Consider the following 17344-nt stretch of genomic DNA (forward strand, 5'->3'; position numbering starts at 1 on the left):
AGAATCAGGATTCCGTTAATAAAACAACTCAGTCCTAAAATAAGTGTTTCTGCCTGACTTCCCTCATAATTAAAACAAAAGGTCACAGGTCACCACTATTTCACAGTAAAACAGCTGTTAAGATCTAAAAGACCAGCCTTTTAACGTCACACAAAGGTCAGATCGTGCAGCAGCACATCGAGAGTGACCTGCATGCGTGCACAGAGTGATGCCAGTCACATCACAACCATCACAAACTGATTCATAGCTTTCCAGCCATGACAGTGTGTGCGTTACGTAATGCATTGTTTCTACACAGCGTTCATGCTTGAACCTTCTTTGCAGTCCACCCACAAATGTATTATTGTCATGAATGTATTTCCAGACGTTGCGTAACATTTATAGATCGCACTGAGCAAACAGCAGCTCTCAAGTTTCCACTAAACAGAACTAAAGGCCACGAACGGCGCGGCTGCTTAAAAATACTCAGGAAATTTGGGTTCATTCAAAATATGTGGGAAAGAAAGTAAAAGGTCAGATTTGCCTGTTGCGTGTCAGTGCAATTCATGAAAATAAAAGCGTTTAGGCTCCAGATCCTGTAACATTGTATTCATGAATGTTTAGAAATCTCATTGAGGTGTCCTTCAGTCACACATATTTTCTCATTAGAGCCTCACGTCTTCGATTTTAAAAGGATGTGGCTCATTCTCCGCAGTTCAACCACTCAAAAGCTTTCTGATGATAAAATGAAGCAGCGTGCATCAGACAAACACACAGACAGGTCAATAAGATTTTTCCAACAGCATGAAACATAAAACTTTTGGCTCCGTGCTTTTTAATTATCTGCTCTGTTGAGCTAATCACGGTGTCACACGCAAAAATCAAGACAAAAACTGACAAAGTGGTGCCTGGTTCCGCAGACGCTGTGTAACATACTAACTGGGAGCGCTCCCCCATAGCAGACACCTAGGGCCAGCTTTCACCCATCTCCTTCCAGAGTATTTAAAGTCGATGGGAGGCTTCTGCTTTGGGGCACACACCTGAGCCCTGTTACGCCACAGCTCCAAACAGCAGCCATCTGCTGCTGCTTCAGCACCTCACATGACGTTCCCTGGCTTTACACATGGATTATCTATTCAGATTCCCTCCACTGCTTCTCCCCAGCCGCCCCAGTGCTGCTGACCACACAGCATGTACGTAGAATAAGTCCCATTGGCGGTCCTGCTCTGCTTTTTGGAGTCGAGCTAGCGCTGCTGTGTTTGTGTAACATCATCTATGGTTTTCCACCAGCGGCTCCCTCCAGTCGGGTTATTTCTGTGCTCAGGTACTGTAGGTTTTTGGAAATTTTCAAAGACGGTATTGATTCCGAAGTCTTTCTTGTTGGGGATGGCAGCAGTAGCATTGCTGTTAATGGACACTAAGCACCGAGCTTGTGTTTCATTTGGCTCTACTTCAAGTAACGGCTCATTCAGCAGAAACATTATCTCCAGGAGTCTCCCCTGTCATCAATATATTTGCCTTACTGACCTACAAAACACTGGGGTCAAAAAGATTGCAGTTCAATTTTAGAGTGGACATGATACACACTGTACATCATAGTCTGAAGCCGCCATTACATAAATAGTTTCAGCCAATTATGAGAGGATATAATAAACATTCACAGGACTGGTCAGTAAACTTCTCATGTGGCACTAATCACTACTTTAATACATTTAAAGAAATGACAATGCACCAATTTCACTTTTATTTTCTATGGTCCTGCTAAGCTTGTTTACCAATTGAAAGAGGACCATCCAGTGCTCCACTCACCTTGATAAACTTAATTATTTGCACTTGGGGTGATGGGGCACAAAACACTAGGGACGGTCAAGGACATTGAGAGGTCTCATCCTGAACCTTAACCAGGCAGCAGTATAAAGTGAAGTCTTCATAACTTAGCAAAATGCACCAGATCCGACCAGAACATCAATCACAGCCAGAACTTGTTAACTTGGCACCGTTTAAAAAAAATTATTGATTTCAGTCACCTGACACATTACACCAGCAACGCACTTAGGATGCATGTAAGACAACAACAACCATTTAAATGTACACTTCTTGAAAAATATGCCTAGACCAATTTTGTTCTACACCAACAAAGCCGTTTCTTCAGTGCCTCTACTGCCCCCTTCTGTTAAAAGCAAAAAACTAGCTTTTGTCTTCATTTCACTATGCAGGTACGACACATCTAGACAGTCCACGTGTGACAGAAAAAAAAAATTAAAAAAACTCAGCAGGGAAAGAAAAAGTGAATCGTTAAATGAATGATGGCCAACTTCAAGGCCCTCGTTTTTATGCTGGGTTGATGGTGGCAAAGACGACACGCAAGTGTAACAATCACATTTAAAGTAAAACTGTGAAGCCATTCCCAATTTTCCCTAAAAGTAGGGAAGAACTCATGCGTGTATTGCTTTTGTGCCTTGGTCTAGACTACAACTTAGTGGTGCTGCAATTTGCCCTTTGTCAATCTTCACATGATTTCTTGCTTGGAGCTGAAATAGAATAACCATTATTTATCTCCAGAAAGAAAGAAAGTTCAATTGCCACAGCAGCCACAAAGAAATCTGCAATGAATTAGTAATACATTTAAAACGCCACCAGCACTTGTTAAAAGGTAATCCAGTTGTCTGCAAGATACATTTTTCATACTGTCTAATTCAGTGCTTAAGTCAAGGACTGCAGCCTGTCTACAAAGAAAGGGGCCAAATGACAACATACTCTCACTCATTCTTTTTAAACACTTTATTTTGCAAAGTTCCATAGTTAATGTGTTTACTTCTTCTTTTCCACATCCTGCTCAGCAGCCTCTTTGGCTCTCTTGGCACGAATGCCAAACAGACGAGCATTGGCGCGGGCCATACGCAGACTGGCAAAAGCCTTGAAGTTCTTCTCGTCTTCGGTGATAAGTCTGGCCTTCTCCTTTTTGTAGACCTGAAAATAAAATTTGCCAATTTATGAAATACTGCAGTCATAACAGTTTTTCAAAAATGACAAACTTCATCCAACTAGATTAAGGATAAGGTATTCAAAGCTATGCTAATGTTCTACACTTTTATCATAGAGACTTTTCATCACCTGAGTGCTGTCATTCAAAACAGTTCAGTACATTTCTGCACTTGCAACAGTGAGCAGGGCACATTAGCATACAATGTAGCGAATCGATCAGTAGTTTCACTAATAAAATTCATTTAACCCCAAATTTATTAATTTTACCCCCTTCCATTTCTCAATACATTAGAAAACTGAAATTCATGCAGATAATTACTACTTACAGTTTTGATGGGCATAAGTGGACCAGTGAGCTGAGTGGCCATCTTCAGTTCCTCCTCCTGAAAATACAAAAACAGTTTACTCCATGGGTACACAAGCAAGGCTAAGGCTTCTTTACATATTTAGTTTCACCCATGAATATGATCAGATCCTGAAGGACCCATTTGCATGTGTTCACTGAAACAATAAACTTCAACAGCCACACACTTGCTGTAGCCATACTCAAGTCAGTTACTTGTCAGTGAATTTGTATTGGTTATGACTGCATAGTTTATTGAAATGTGCACCAAAATCTCAGATTTGCATTCACATTTAAATATTTAGATTCTAGGTGCATGTGTGAAAGGGCCTAAATACTTACAGTGCTGTCGCCCTTCTTAGGAGCAGAAGCCTTCCTGGGGAACAAGATGAGTTTGGAGCGGTACTCCTTGAGGCGCTGCACATTGGCCTGAAGAGATTCTGTGGAGCGGTTGCGGCGACGGTGGTCGACTGCGATACCAATAGTGCGGGCTGTCTTTTTGTGGATACCAGCCGCCTGTAAGTCCAAGTACAGCAAGTTTAAAGAAAATCATTGGGAAAAGGGTCCAAAATAGTCTCTAAACAAATTGAGATTTACAGACATTTGCCATCAGCTGACCCTAAACTACTTGACAGTTTTTAAAACTTCCAGCACTCACTGAAAACATGCTGGTCTGTGAGATCTGGGGACAGAGGTCCACTTCAAACATGAAGCCCACAACTAATTCCAAGACAGTGTTCACAGTTAACAAACACTGGAATAACTTTCCTAACAATGTTATCTTCCTGCTGCAATTAGATAAATTCATGGAGACTAAATAGAGTTGGGGCATTTCTCATGCCACTGAACAATACAGATTTCTGCGCATTTGAGTATAAATAAAGTTACAATAAAGTGTTACCTTGAGCTCCTCCAGAGTGAAGCCACGTCCAAAACGAACCTTGGTGTGATACCTCACTGTGGGACACCTGACTTGAGGCCTCAGTGGTCCAGCAACAGGACGAGGAGCTATACGTCGGGCCTTGGCCTGACGAGCCTTTCTCCTACAAAAACATGTGTTTTAGTCTAACGTTTTTTGTACTTTCTAATAATAGCAAGTCATGCATGTGGATGGAATAGAAGACATTTTGATTGCACCCTTGGTCATAATTCTTCACAAAAGTCTGACTACTCAAACCATGGCTTATTATGAAAACGGTAACATTCTGTCAAGTGTTTGTTGATTCAACTTGTGTATTGCAAGATCCAGTTCATTTAATTAATTCCTGAACATATCATTACCCTCTATTAATAAAAGGTATGAGGCTGCACAACATTAAAGCATCATGTTGCATCAACAGTACAATCAAGCAGCCACAAAAATTGGAACTTGGAAGTTCAAATAATGTTTAACATACTTAATGCATTTGTAAAGGACATTTCCATCAAGGAAATGTGGAAAATGCTTTAACTGCGGCTTTCCGTACAAATGCGGTTTACAACAGGTTTGCATCTTATTAACCTTAGCACATTGTTGTAACGGGGAATCCAACTCGTAGCCGCTTAGCTGTTAGCATCAGGGAGCTCTTACCGGCGTTCTTTCCTGGCTGGCTGGTTGAACCAGGTGCGCACTCTCTTCTGCCAGTCTTTGTGAAAGTGAGGGTTCAGAATCATTCCATTCCGGCTGGGGGCCATGGCTGCCTACTTCCCTGCAAGACGGCACAGCACAGGGACGTCAGCATGCTGTTACATGTCGTATTATAAGCTAACAAGCTAACAGCTAATTTAGCTGACCAACCATATTAGATAGCCACGTGCCATAACTTTTAATTCCAGCATTGATATGATCGTTTTTAATGTTTTGGAATATTTAGAAAATAACAGAAGTGGTTTTAAACAACAATACTGACGATTAAACCCAAACAGCACTTCAATGGGGATCACTCACAAAATGCACACTAATTGGCATTTCTAAAAGTAGATCTACAACAATAATCACCGTATTCCAAAGGTGGTGAAACCCACTATTTCAGCAAATAAGTGACATTGACAAACTCTAATAAAATACCGAGGATTAAAGCAGATTATTATAAAATCAGCAGAGAATAACTAAGCATACCTACAAGGGAGGAAAATGGCCGAAAGGAAAAAGGAAGTAACAATGCGGTGGATTGTGGGATATGTGACATCCAGCCAATGAGTGAACAGATGAGCTGTATTTAAAGGAGCATTCCCCTCCGTTCAAGACAGTATTTATGTGTTATTTCTTGACTTGTGCTGGTCAGTTTTTTACGCTCTAGCTATCTTTATATGATAACTTTATATAAATACTGATTGCAAATACAAAATAAATTGGTAATTAAACAAAACTGCAAATATCAACAATAACTGTTTTTTAAAAAGCGCCAAAATGCACCGCACATCACACTGAAATCCATAAAAATTACTAAAAGAGTTTTATAAAAACCTTATATATCTTTAAAAAACAATTCGGCCTTTTTCATCCTGTCAATTGCATCCATATTTAGGCCATCTTTTTATGATTGGGGTACTGTACTATGAATTTGTTCACATTTATTCTACCGCTTTAAATTTGACCTTTGTTACAGAATTAGAGTGAATTATTAGTCAGTGTACTGTATATGTAAGATTTAAATAATCACACATTAGATCTTTAAATGTAATACACGCATGCTATGAGAGCAGCAAAGCCCATTGTACAACCAGCAGGGGGCGACAAAACCACTGGGCATAGTGTACCAATATCAGACTCCTGTCTAGCAATACTGTAGTGTTTATAGCACTGCCAATTAATAATATGTAATTTAATAATAATTACTTTTTCAAAATGAAGAAAAAACAAGTATTAACAAGTATTTAATTTAATATATAAATCAAAATATATTATTTGTAAAACATAGACCATGTGACCCTTACGAGGACAGAACGAGTGGCAGCCTTAGATGATACATTGCCAATCTTCTTTACAATAAGTGGATGCATTTGTCCATTCAATTTTAATTAAAGCTATAACTAATATACTGATATGAGTCATTACTATTGTTTCCTATGTGAGAAGTACCAAGGACAACCTCTTTTCTATTATCAGTCTGACAGTGCAGTTTTTTGTTTAGTCACAGATTTAAACCCACTTTCATTAATCATTTATCAACTAACTCTTGCAATCTCTGTGTATCTTCACCTGAGGGCAAAGGCGAACAAAAACTCCAACCAAAAAAACCAAAGCCGTGTGGTCCGTCAGCCCCTGTACAGTGACAACAGCTACTCTTAACAACACATCAGCACGAGACATTCTAAGTAAATTTTAAAATGACTAAATATAACCAGATACAACTAATAGATTTCTTCAACATTGCTGTAGTGGAAAAGGACACCACAATGTCATTAGTGTTAGAAAACTCATGGGTATAAACAAGATTTCATACTGTAAATGCTTGCATGCAACTTAAGTGCATGAAATGCAACTCTGACCATATTTAATTCAATAAATGTGACACAGGACTTCTTCATTTTTTTAGTCTTTTATCAAAAAACACAACATCCATTAATACTGACACCTTTTCAAATTAAGAGCCCTTTAGCTTCTCTAGTGTCCAACCTTCTGTGTTTTTTAATTGTTTTTGACAAAACAATTCCAGTATCAAAAACCCACATAAAACAATTCTTTGATTGAACAGCAGAGCGACTTATTCTTCAAGTGATTTAATAAACCTATCATACGCAGCTTGATCCATGAGACCGTCAAGCTCTTCAGGCTTTTCGATCGTCATCTTGATGAGCCAACCTGAAACATAACGATTTTTATTAAAACAAGTCAGAAAGTGAACAACTTGTTGGTCAGTCAAGCAAAAACTACCCTGAAAATGAGTGACTGCCTGATACGTACCCGCTGCATAACAGGCTTTGTTGACAAGCCCAGGATTCTCTGCAAGCTCTGTGTTGATTTCAGTCACTTCTCCTGTCAGTGGTGAGTACAGTTCACTGGCAGCCTTTACACTTTCCAAAGCACCAAACTCCTCTACAATGCACAAGGACAACAACTAATTTACTTCATCTGAGAATCTTTCTTTATTTCATCTGATTACCATCGGAACAAATAGCAATCTTGAGCAGTTGCATTCATTCATTTCATCAAATCCAGGTGTTGACTTCTCTTTCCTGCATTGTGCATCTTACCCATTTGTTCAAGTCTTTGGCCAACTTCAGGGAGTCCACAGTAAACCACATCACCTAATGCATCCTGGAAGGACACAACTGTGTATTATAACCAACGTTAGTATTGGATCATTTTGGGGTTAACTTAAAATATATGGAATATTTTATAATACACACACAGCTTGAAAATTCATGTGTGAACTTCATTTAAATTTCCATCTTGAACAATGTAAACACAGGTTTGTGTTCATGTTTGATAAACAAAGAGGTTTGGCTTCAGGAGATGGATTTTTTAACTGCAGATTAATCGACTTATTTTGAGCTGCTACAGGCAAAAAAATTGATGGGTTCCTAAAACAACAAAAGATCTCCACAGTTCAGCCACTAACGTGACCTGGACCACTTTCAACTGACATCTGTGCAGTTGTCTGTTACTGCAGTGATGTCTCCATTATAGGAGTCCAAAAAAGTAGAGTTTTTTGTACTTCTTTGTTTTGAATCCAAACTATTTCCAGTTTATTCAACTTGAGTGCAAACTCATAGTACCTTCTGTTTAAACGCACCCAGTGTGCACAGTCTTTCCACCTCACAACCCCTTCTCTTGTGAGCAGCTCAGTGTTGCAAACACACAAAGCTTTCTGTTCTGTGTGGATGGACCTGCTCCACCGTGCTTTACATAAGCAGATGTGACAGCGAGGGTGTAATGTTGTGTTTTGCTGGTATGTGCCCAGCTCTGAAATCATATATCTGGAGCCTCATCTCCCATTCATATTCTTACAGTGTAGTCTCTCAGAGGCCTAGTGCTCTGTCTGTGACCTTCTCCTGTTGCAGATTGTCAGGCTTATGATCAGTCAGCAATGAGAAGCTACTTAGTTGTTGAGGGAAATTTAACATAGTAGTAATAAAGTCCACACTTTGCTCAGCAGTAAATGCATCCACAGCTAATAGCCAGTTTATGTGCCCATGGGTGTATCACACTGGGGGAAGACATGACAATAGAAGCCAAGGGGTTTTGTGGTGAATCACGCTTTCATGGCTGAACTACTGAATGAAGTAACAGTGACTGTGATCCTGAATGCTATTCAGAGCTTTGAACCTTCATATGTCGTTGAGACTTTCCACACACCACTGTAGACTGGCAGTACAGTAATTGATTGTCTTAAACAATAGTCATAAAACGGTAAATGACATTGATAAAGTACAGTTGCTGCAGGTGAGGACAAAGTGCAGGACTGGACTACCAGCACGGCTTTTAGATTAAAGTCAATCAGACCCAACCGCCTACCTGAGCGTAGCTGCTGATTCCAACGGTGCCGACGTCACCTTCTACTCGCACCCACTCGTGCTTGTCTGTGAACCTCAGGGCTGCAGAGCGAACCAGAGAACGAGTTAGTGAGGGCAGATGTGCATGAACACGAAACTATGAATCAGTATGTACAAGAAAAAGAAAGCAAATTTGGGGCCGTGTCACAATGTAATCTGCACACATGTCCAAAGAACACCTGCTTGTACTATGAGCTGTCGGCTGCTTGCACAACACCATGTGCGGGTTGCAGCTGAACAACCCCACAAATGCACTTACCATCAGCGTTTGAATGAGAAAAGATGAAGAGGTGTAAAAGGATGACTCATGATTCTGAGTCACACCTGAGTTTTAATTCAAAGCTCATCTTTACGATCCCCTGAGGGATGAACTGTAATTTCCAGGGTTAGCATCAGAGCATGCGGACAAATACAGGCTTGAAACAGATTGTGAAATGTGAGGCTGGAGCTCGATCAGTCCCAGATTAATATTGGCTATTAAGCTTTAATGCTAATTAATATAGGCTATTAATTAGTGAAAAAAAACAGTTAAGTGTTGTTTACTATCAATAATAAACGGCCGATTTACACGTGTCATCAAACAGAGCCTAGTCCAGTCATGTTAATGTGTGGCTGCTTGTTTTCTGCACTACCGCCGTTCAGAGCCACCTTCAAGTTCAAAAGCGCGTCTGAGCCGCGTTCACGCTCGCTGTGGAGAAGCGACAGGCTGCGTGGGCTCCGTCGCGCACACGCAGCAACGTGCGTCCAGCCCTTGGGAACTGCGCAACGCTCCAGCTCGTCCGCTGTTAACGTCATTTTTAATTTAGTTTTTTTTTTTTTTACCTGTCCAGAGCTTCGGGGTCGAGCTCAGCGTCCGCGGGCAGCCGCTCCTCCACAGCAGCCGCGTCGCCCCAGCCTGCGCCGCGGGCGACAGCGGCGGCAGCCTGGGCAACAAGTTCACAGAGAGACACCGCAGCGCTGCGCCCAACGCCATCTTCACTCAACGCGTGTGCGCGCGTGAGCGTGTGTCGACTTTTTGATCCGGTGACACGCACCGGAGAGCGGGAGCGCGCACCATCCCACTACCCGCCAGTTGACGCCGGAGCTGGTGGGGGGATGAGGAGGGGGAGAGAAAGAGGGAGGAGGAAGTTCAAAAACAAAACTGAAATTCTGATTCAAATACACACTGTTCCAGTGGTTAATCATATTGATCAATGTAAATAAATATTAGCTACAAAATAAAAGTCCTTCCCTTGATTACACTTATTGTATTATGTCATTTGAGCCATTTTTTAGCATTGTGGGGTTAAATTTAAATCAGCTTTGACTGATGCTGAAGCTCAGTCACCAGAGGATCTCAATTAGTGCAAAACTGTCTGAATAAAATACCCAAAGACTCTGAAGACACTATAAGCCTGAGGTGTGTCTCTGCTTCCTCCTCGGCCTTTCCGGAGGTGGTGAAACTGCTGCAGAAACCACTGGCTTTGGTTTAGCACTCAAACCATCTTAGCACCGCCCCTGGGAAATAATCAACCATCACAAATGCCCTGATGCAACTTCAGAGGTATTTGGGTAATTAGAAAAACCACGACTCACCTATGAATTAAAGAGCCTATCCCACTATTACTGCTAAATAAGGCTTTTTCTCTGAAACATCAAACACCTCATGGATCCAAAGGAAAGATCAAACTGAGACAGCAATTGGGCCAGACTCTCAGGCTTTGTCTAATGACTCACTGTGTGCACCTGATGGATGTGAATAGGGCCTTAAATGGCTTCTTAGCTAAAGAAAAGTACCAACAATCCACTGTGAGCTTTGCTGCAGATAGGACCTGGAGTTAGGACGGCATAAAGAAAGGCCGTAGTGAGCATGAGCAAAACATTGTCTACTTAATGAAAATGTTATTTTACATTCACTAGTTAATACAGCTGCATCATTAGATAATGTTAATGCATTGCAGAAAACATGTAAATGTAGTTGGTCAAGGTAAAGTTACTGAATGTTTTTATTTTTCAATTTAATTTTTATATGATTTGCTGCTGCAATAAATTACATCACAGTTCAGGGTTTGAAGCCATTGATAAATCATAAAAACAAATTGTTGGGACAGAATAATGGGCAAAACAAAAGAATCAGCTCCTACCACCTGTAAACTCTTCATGTTTCTTAGGTTTTAATTGGGATAAATGTGGCAGTGCAAAAATCACTGGAAAAAATGTTGCCAACCATAACTAACAGGTTTCATGTTTGAGGGTTGGTAAACATATTCAATTTAAAGTCTACAGACTCATAACAGTATGGATTCATATTAATTTACTCAGACAAACCATTTTTTAAACATCTTGTAATATGGGTAGCAAAGTAATATGGGATCTTTTTAATCCAAATAGTCTGACAACACAAAGGTGCTTGAATATCATTTGGTTTACCTGCTATTTGGTGACCAGAGCATCACAACTCAGTGCACCTGCTTCAGGGATATTTCATCTAAGCCTGTGCATAACAGGTTGCAGATGATTTCTTGATCAAATATTCAATACGTTGTTTGGACATTGAGTATTTAAATGTCACCCTCAAGATGCATATAATGTGATAGGAAATAGTAAGAAATATAAAAGAAACAAAAGCTTTGACATTGTTTATTGTTCACCACTTAACGATTTCCCCTCAAGATCAAGACTTAGACGTCTGACAGACCAACATTGATAAAAACACAGGTCCACTCAGTAGACAAACGCAGAGAGGTGGACAATCCTCCCTCAGACCCACTGCTGGACAGATGTGAGAGCAGCACATTGCAGCTGATGTGTCATTACACAGAGGTACCCTCTGTGGGTGGTGCTGTCTTATTGTCATCAGGCTTCATGGCGGGGAAAAGTAACACCTCCTGTGGAAGTACAGAACTGTCAGGTGAAGCAGTGAAACAGGGCATGTCTGACTTGTGGAGGTGGAGCAGGGGCTGTGTATGTTCCTATTAGTGCTTCTGAAATACAGGTGACCTACATAATGTGCTAATTGTGGAAGTGTTTCAAGAGAATACACAGGACACAGACAAAAAGCTTTACAGCCATTTGACCATTGATGTCTAACAGCATTAATGCATTACAAAGATAGAGTACAACTGAATAAACATTGTGAAAGTTGTGGTGCATCAGTGCAAACCAGGTAAAATGTTGTTGCACCTCTAATGCAACATCTTTACCTTTATGTTGTTGGAGTCAGTCAGGAACATGGCCACGCGATCAATGCCCATACCCCAACCTGCAGTTGGAGGCAAACCGTATTCCAGTGCTGTGCAGAAGGTCTCATCAATGAACATGGCTTCATCATCACCTTCCGCTTTGGCCTGAAAAAGATCCAAGTCAAGTCAAATACGCACTCTAAAAGTCAAGAGCCACACATTGTTACACATAATGTAACAATGTGAGAAGACAGACGGTAAAAATAGCTTTAGGCCTTACACACCTGGGCTTGCTGCTCAAAAAGCTCCCGCTGTCTGATAGGATCATTTAACTCAGTGTAAGCATTGCAGATTTCCTTCTTCATCACAAAGAGCTCAAAACGCTCAGTCAGACCTTTGTGTGATCTGTGCCTGCAACAAAACGCATTTTAGTAGATGGCTGGACACTGAGTTTAAAAGTACCTGTGAAGAGACAAGGGGGTTCTTACCATTTGGCCAAGGGGCTCATGATCTGAGGGTGATCACAGATGAATGTGGGGTTGATACATGTAACCTCAAGGAAGTCTCCAACCAACTGTGGGAGAAGAAGGTATTAGTGAAGACGTCCTAAATGAAAAATGTACAGCAAAAAACGAACAGATGGTGATATTCATGAAGGCAGCACCTTGTCAAGAAGACGGGCAGTGGTTCTGGGTGGAGGACATTCAACTCCTTTCTGTGTACACAGGTCATCAAAGAATTTACGTGTCTCTGAAATGAGAGGACAAAAGAAAATGACTTAAATCTCTGTAAAGATTCTCTTTATTAGAGACACAGACAACGGCTTCTATCTTCTATAGTCTTACCATCAGTGTCATAGCTGTCAGTAGGAGGAAATTTAACTCCCATCAGCTTCTCCAGGTCATGTGTCATGCTCACTCTTCTGAATGGTGGCGTGAAGTCAATCTCGTAGGCCTGACCTTCAGGACCATCAGGGTGATAAGTCACCTTGTATCCTCCAGTGACGTGTTTCACCATTCCTGTAAAGAGGAGACCACTGAACTGAACTAAACCGTGTTTATTATTCAGTTTACAGACCTTTCTTAGCCATCTTTAGATTTTCTTTGTTGATTTTCATTCGTGACTTTTGAAACACAGTGAAGTTTCTTATCAAAGTTTGAGCCAAAATATACTTAAGACTTGTTTTTAGCCAAAGGCGGTTAATGATTTAGATTGTACAGTATATTCATTTATTAGTTCAGTTTTTTTATCTAGTTTCTGACCCACCCTCATAGATCACTCTTATTACTCACTATTCTCCCTGGCTGACATCAATGCAGTTATAAGAATAACATACTTTTCAGTTCCAACATATGTTGCACACCAGAAGAAAGAAAACAAAAAAAGGGAGCGAGAGGTTTGTTGGTTTTCAGGGAGTGACTGTACTATTATAGGAAAGAAGGTGCACGAAACTACATCAACTCCCTTTTGGCACCGTGTACTGCACCATCGGGCCAACAACACCTTCCCCTTAGGGAAACAGTGTGTGGTTCCTCTTACCTGACAGGAGCTTCTCCGTGATCTCCATTAAGTCGTGGTAGTCTGCATAGGCCATGTAAAATTCACAGGTGGTGAACTCTGGATTATGAGTAAGATCAATGCCTTCATTCCTGAACTGACGACCTATCTCATACACTCTGTCTATGCCACCGACCACAAGCATCTGTGATACATGAAAGATAGACATTTTGACATTTAATAAATATGCTCCTTCAGTTAAAACTTGCAAAGGTACATATTTCTAAGAAACAGCTTGACGGCTTGACAACCCAGTTACCGTACTATTTACTCCAACTACATGCAGTTAATTAGAGAATAATGAGTCTTGAAAATGAAGAATGACTTTTAAAAAACCTTGTGGTACAGCTCAGGAGCAATCCTCATGTACAGGTTCATATCCAGCTCGTTGTGGTAAGTAACAAAAGGACGGGCCACTGCTCCACCAGGAATAATGTTCATCATTGGTGTCTCAATCTAGAGTGTGCGCAAAACCCAGAATAACACTGTTATGGCCAAATGAACAGCTACATAAACATACTACATAAATGTTAAATACATTCAATACAAACAGTATCCATTTATTTAAAAAAAAACACATTTGAGTAAATTAAACAATATTCATCACAAATTCCTACCTCCAAAAATCCTAGCTGGTCCAGGAAGCTACGCAGGTACGTGATGAGCTTGGAGCGAGTTATAAACTTCTGCCTCACATAGTCATTGAGAATCAGATCCAAGTAGCGCTGCCGGTATCGTGTTTCCTTTGGAAAAGAAATGTAACATTATAATACAATTGCGTCACATTTGTTTTACATCGGGTACAACTTTTGTCAACACATTAGATGAAGGATGTTTTATGTAAATAAACAAACAACATACACACACGCAAACAATCACAGAGGTTTTTACCTTGTCTTTGAGGCCAAAGTGGAGATGGGGCAACATGTGCAAGCATGGTGACAGAAGGGTCATCTCAATAGGAATGATGCTCAATTCCCCTTTTTTTGTCTTCCCTGGGTTACCTCGGACTCCAATGATGTCACCGCGGCGCAGTTTGTTGTTGATGGCAATGAATGCCTCCTCAGACTTGTAGTTTCTAACACAGTAAAATATCAGTGGTTAGTCATAATTCTTAGAGATATGGTTTGTGTACTGAACTGTGACCTGCCTGTACACAAAGGTAACCCCTAGCCTACAAAATAAAGCAAACTAATTTTCCTCTCATTTCATGTCATTATACCTTGAGTTTGCCATAACTTGCAACTTCACACCTTCACCTCGCAAGTCATAGAAAATCAGCTTGGCCCCAGAGGCCCTCTTAGCATGGACACGGCCTAGAAAGATTAAAGAAGATTAGAAGAAGCTCTACTGCTGGAATAACATATAAATTTAAAACCATAAAACATTCCTGGTACCTGAAACATTAAGAACCACATCTGTCAGCTGATCCCCGGGCTGTAGATTATTGTATTTCTCGATGAACTCCGTTAGAGACAAATCTACATGATACTTGTGTGGGTATGGGTCCTCTGCGGTTCCCTTTAGATCCTGGATGGCCTGAGAGCGGATCTTGAAATATTGCTAATTTGAAGGGGAATAAACAATAGTATTTATATAAAAGACCAAAACATACTGGTATATAAGATCTTTGTATGTACTAGACATAAAGAGTAAGATGAGCAACAAAAATCTCACATTCGGATCAAGCGTTGCCTCATCCAGCTCAGAGGCATTTTGCTCTGCGAGGTCATTGGACTCCTTCTTTTGCTCAGCCTGCTCTTTGAGCTTGGCATCTTTCTCAGCTGCCTTTTTCTCAGCTTTCATTCGCCTCTTCAGCTCACTGTTAGGAATAATGTAATCAAGCATGAGTCACAGGATGATGTGTGATGGTAACGACGCAACTACAATTTAAATTGTGCAGATGTTAAGCAAAAATGGAAAGAAAGGAAAAACAAATATCCAAGTTCCCACATTTGCTACGGTGACAAAAGGTTGGTTGTTTTTCTCATTGCAACAGAAAAGCTACCAACCTTTTGTCACCTCTCCAACGGTTGCCATAAATATGAGCAGGGACTGCAGCTGTGCATGGGGGGGCACATTTTAGCCACTGTCCCCTGAATGCAAAGGCTTGGCACAGCTGCTGCCTGGCTGCCCTGACCAGACAGTGCATGCTGAGCTGACCAGTCAGCGGAAAGACCTGAGAAAATAGACATGTATAGAAAACAGGAGATGCACGGGTGACAGAGCCTGTCTTTGGCTCCGCAAACAACATCATACATTGTTGTGCAGTAAAACACCAGCAGCCTGCACCACAACCAATTCCTGTAAGCAATTACATTTGGTCCAAAGGACGTCCGTTACTTATCGTGAATCCCTGTTTTCGCTTTCGCCGAACCAGGAAGCGTGTGAACGAATGTAATGTCAGTGCAATAGAGTTAAATAATTGTTGATGAACAAAAAAAAAAACCTTAGTCTGCGTTATTCTTACATGTGGCGAAAACCTTTAATAAAGTTATCTGGCACAACACAAAATCACCATACATACAGTGACAGCATACGATAAATTAGTGGAAGACGACGATTTGATCGAATTTTGGACGTTGTAGTTTTATTGACTGGTAAAACGAACTATTGATATGAGCTTAAAGACCACAACTACCAGAAAGAGCGAATTGAATCTTGGTATATGTAGGCTTCCACTGAGTCTTCATATGGAACCCTCACCTCACTATCACACTGACCTGATGTAACATTTAATAGAATTGTACCGTACCAAATAAAGGTCAATAACGGCTCAAACAGCTAAGTAGCAAAAATAAAAACACCTAAAGGTTTTAGGGTGGCGCATAAGCAAGAGAATATATTTAGTGGCTCACTTTTTGCTGAGTTTATCTCCCTCTGCCGCTGTCACGTCGGCCATGTTCTTTATGCAGCGCTCGAAAAGACCGTCGCTCGCGCACGTAACCGCAAAAAACGCGAGCCTTTCCTGGTACGTTTTACGTCTGCGTCTTCTGCGTCTTCTTCTTCTGTTTTATTTGACGGCGGCCGGAAACCTTAACGGTGCATTACCGCCCCCTAGCGCAATCCCCTGACTTAAGTCATATTAACTAGCCCAGTTGTGTGTAAAAACCGCAACCCCAATCACCAATAAACTTTCCAAATCAACTCAGCTTGTTTCATCTCTTTTATCATCAGCACCCTTTCCTTCTCGTATTTCTCACATTTCATAATAACATGTTCTACTCTATCCATTTTCCCACAGAATCCAGACAACCCATCTGGATGCTTCCCCTTTAAATGCAGTGTGCTACAAGTAAATCTTAATCTATTAACATGACTTGACCTCTCCCACTCTCCCACCTTCTTTCTATCATACTTTGTCTCCACTATGTTTCGGAATGCATCAACCATGTTCTAATTTTTTTCCGTTTTCCTCCTCAGATCAAAATCCACACTCACTTCTCACACTCTCAAAACAGAGGTCTATGAATATACATCCCCACACTTCCACCCAAAGCTCATTACTGCCCCCCTCTCAAGTCCAGTCCAAAACCCTCTTTTCTGGATACATGTCACTTTTCATACAACATATCCAGTAATTTACAACCAGCTGCTGCGTCCTGATGTCTAGGGGCATAACTCCTGCTTCTACTCTCACAGCACAGATTGCTGCTGACTTCACAGCACTGACACATATTCTAAGAGCTTTTCCCTGTACCACTTCCAGGTCCTTCAACACTGATTTTATCGCTGACCCATACACCACACTCCCATTATCAACCCATGACCTTATTAGTGCCGTATATAGATATTATAGTGCATCACAGCTCTCATACATTCATCCTTTACGTGCTCCCTT

General features: G+C 40.9%; 3 protein-coding genes across 6 annotated transcripts; all 3 read right to left on the reverse strand.

The window, feature by feature from the left end:
- Positions 1–2745: 2745 nt before the first annotated feature.
- rpl13 (ribosomal protein L13) lies at positions 2746–5533 on the reverse strand. 3 transcript variants are annotated; one of them, XM_029145034.3, is made up of 6 exons: positions 5406–5533; positions 4878–4995; positions 4209–4350; positions 3650–3823; positions 3291–3347; positions 2746–2949 (listed from the first exon to the last, which is right to left on the reverse strand). In XM_029145034.3, the coding sequence occupies exons 2-6, from the start codon at positions 4979–4981 to the stop codon at positions 2791–2793; spliced, it is 636 nt and encodes a 211-aa protein (XP_029000867.1). In that variant the 5' UTR covers positions 4982–4995; positions 5406–5533; the 3' UTR covers positions 2746–2790. The 3 variants fall into 3 exon arrangements, with proteins under 3 accessions (XP_029000867.1, XP_029000868.1, XP_029000869.1); XM_029145035.3 differs by having other exon boundaries at positions 5410–5434; XM_029145036.3 differs by lacking the exon at positions 5406–5533 and adding an exon at positions 5286–5306.
- Positions 5534–6809: 1276 nt separating this feature from the next.
- On the reverse strand, positions 6810–9863 carry gcshb (glycine cleavage system protein H (aminomethyl carrier), b). Its single transcript, XM_029145037.3, has 5 exons — positions 9608–9863; positions 8748–8827; positions 7484–7547; positions 7194–7325; positions 6810–7091 (listed from the first exon to the last, which is right to left on the reverse strand). The coding sequence occupies exons 1-5, from the start codon at positions 9756–9758 to the stop codon at positions 6994–6996; spliced, it is 525 nt and encodes a 174-aa protein (XP_029000870.1). The 5' UTR covers positions 9759–9863; the 3' UTR covers positions 6810–6993.
- A 1525-nt stretch (positions 9864–11388) lies between these two features.
- Positions 11389–16519, reverse strand: kars1 (lysyl-tRNA synthetase 1). 2 transcript variants are annotated; one of them, XM_029145064.3, is made up of 15 exons: positions 16362–16501; positions 15516–15682; positions 15181–15325; positions 14901–15066; positions 14726–14819; positions 14395–14581; positions 14121–14246; positions 13840–13959; positions 13486–13648; positions 12792–12965; positions 12611–12696; positions 12435–12520; positions 12231–12357; positions 11968–12111; positions 11389–11652 (listed from the first exon to the last, which is right to left on the reverse strand). In XM_029145064.3, the coding sequence occupies exons 2-15, from the start codon at positions 15653–15655 to the stop codon at positions 11578–11580; spliced, it is 1833 nt and encodes a 610-aa protein (XP_029000897.1). In that variant the 5' UTR covers positions 15656–15682; positions 16362–16501; the 3' UTR covers positions 11389–11577. The 2 variants fall into 2 exon arrangements, with proteins under 2 accessions (XP_029000897.1, XP_029000898.1); XM_029145065.3 differs by lacking the exon at positions 15516–15682 and having other exon boundaries at positions 16362–16519.
- Positions 16520–17344: the final 825 nt, after the last annotated feature.

Source organism: Betta splendens, chromosome 3, assembly GCF_900634795.4.
Source record: "Betta splendens chromosome 3, fBetSpl5.4, whole genome shotgun sequence".
Lineage (NCBI taxonomy): Eukaryota > Metazoa > Chordata > Actinopteri > Anabantiformes > Osphronemidae > Betta > Betta splendens.

Excerpts from the sequence above, each read along its gene's own strand:
- rpl13 (XM_029145034.3), bottom strand. The coding sequence starts at position 4,981 with ATGGCCCCCAGCCGGAATGGAATGATTCTGAACCCTCACTTTCACAAA. Across the intron at positions 3,824-4,208 it reads TCACTCTGGAGGAGCTCAAG|GCGGCTGGTATCCACAAAAA; the intron begins GTAACACTTTAT and ends TTGGACTTACAG. Across the intron at positions 3,348-3,649 it reads CTAAGAAGGGCGACAGCACT|GAGGAGGAACTGAAGATGGC; the intron begins GTAAGTATTTAG and ends TTGTATTTTCAG.
- gcshb (XM_029145037.3), bottom strand. The coding sequence starts at position 9,758 with ATGGCGTTGGGCGCAGCGCTGCGGTGTCTCTCTGTGAACTTGTTGCCC. Across the intron at positions 7,326-7,483 it reads CCAAAGACTTGAACAAATGG|AGGAGTTTGGTGCTTTGGAA; the intron begins GTAAGATGCACA and ends TGTGCATTGTAG. Across the intron at positions 7,092-7,193 it reads CAAAGCCTGTTATGCAGCGG|GTTGGCTCATCAAGATGACG; the intron begins GTACGTATCAGG and ends GTTATGTTTCAG.
- kars1 (XM_029145064.3), bottom strand. The coding sequence starts at position 15,655 with ATGCACTGTCTGGTCAGGGCAGCCAGGCAGCAGCTGTGCCAAGCCTTT. Across the intron at positions 12,697-12,791 it reads TGACAGCTATGACACTGATG|AGACACGTAAATTCTTTGAT; the intron begins GTAAGACTATAG and ends CTCTCATTTCAG. Across the intron at positions 12,358-12,434 it reads ATGAGCCCCTTGGCCAAATG|GCACAGATCACACAAAGGTC; the intron begins GTAAGAACCCCC and ends GTTTTGTTGCAG.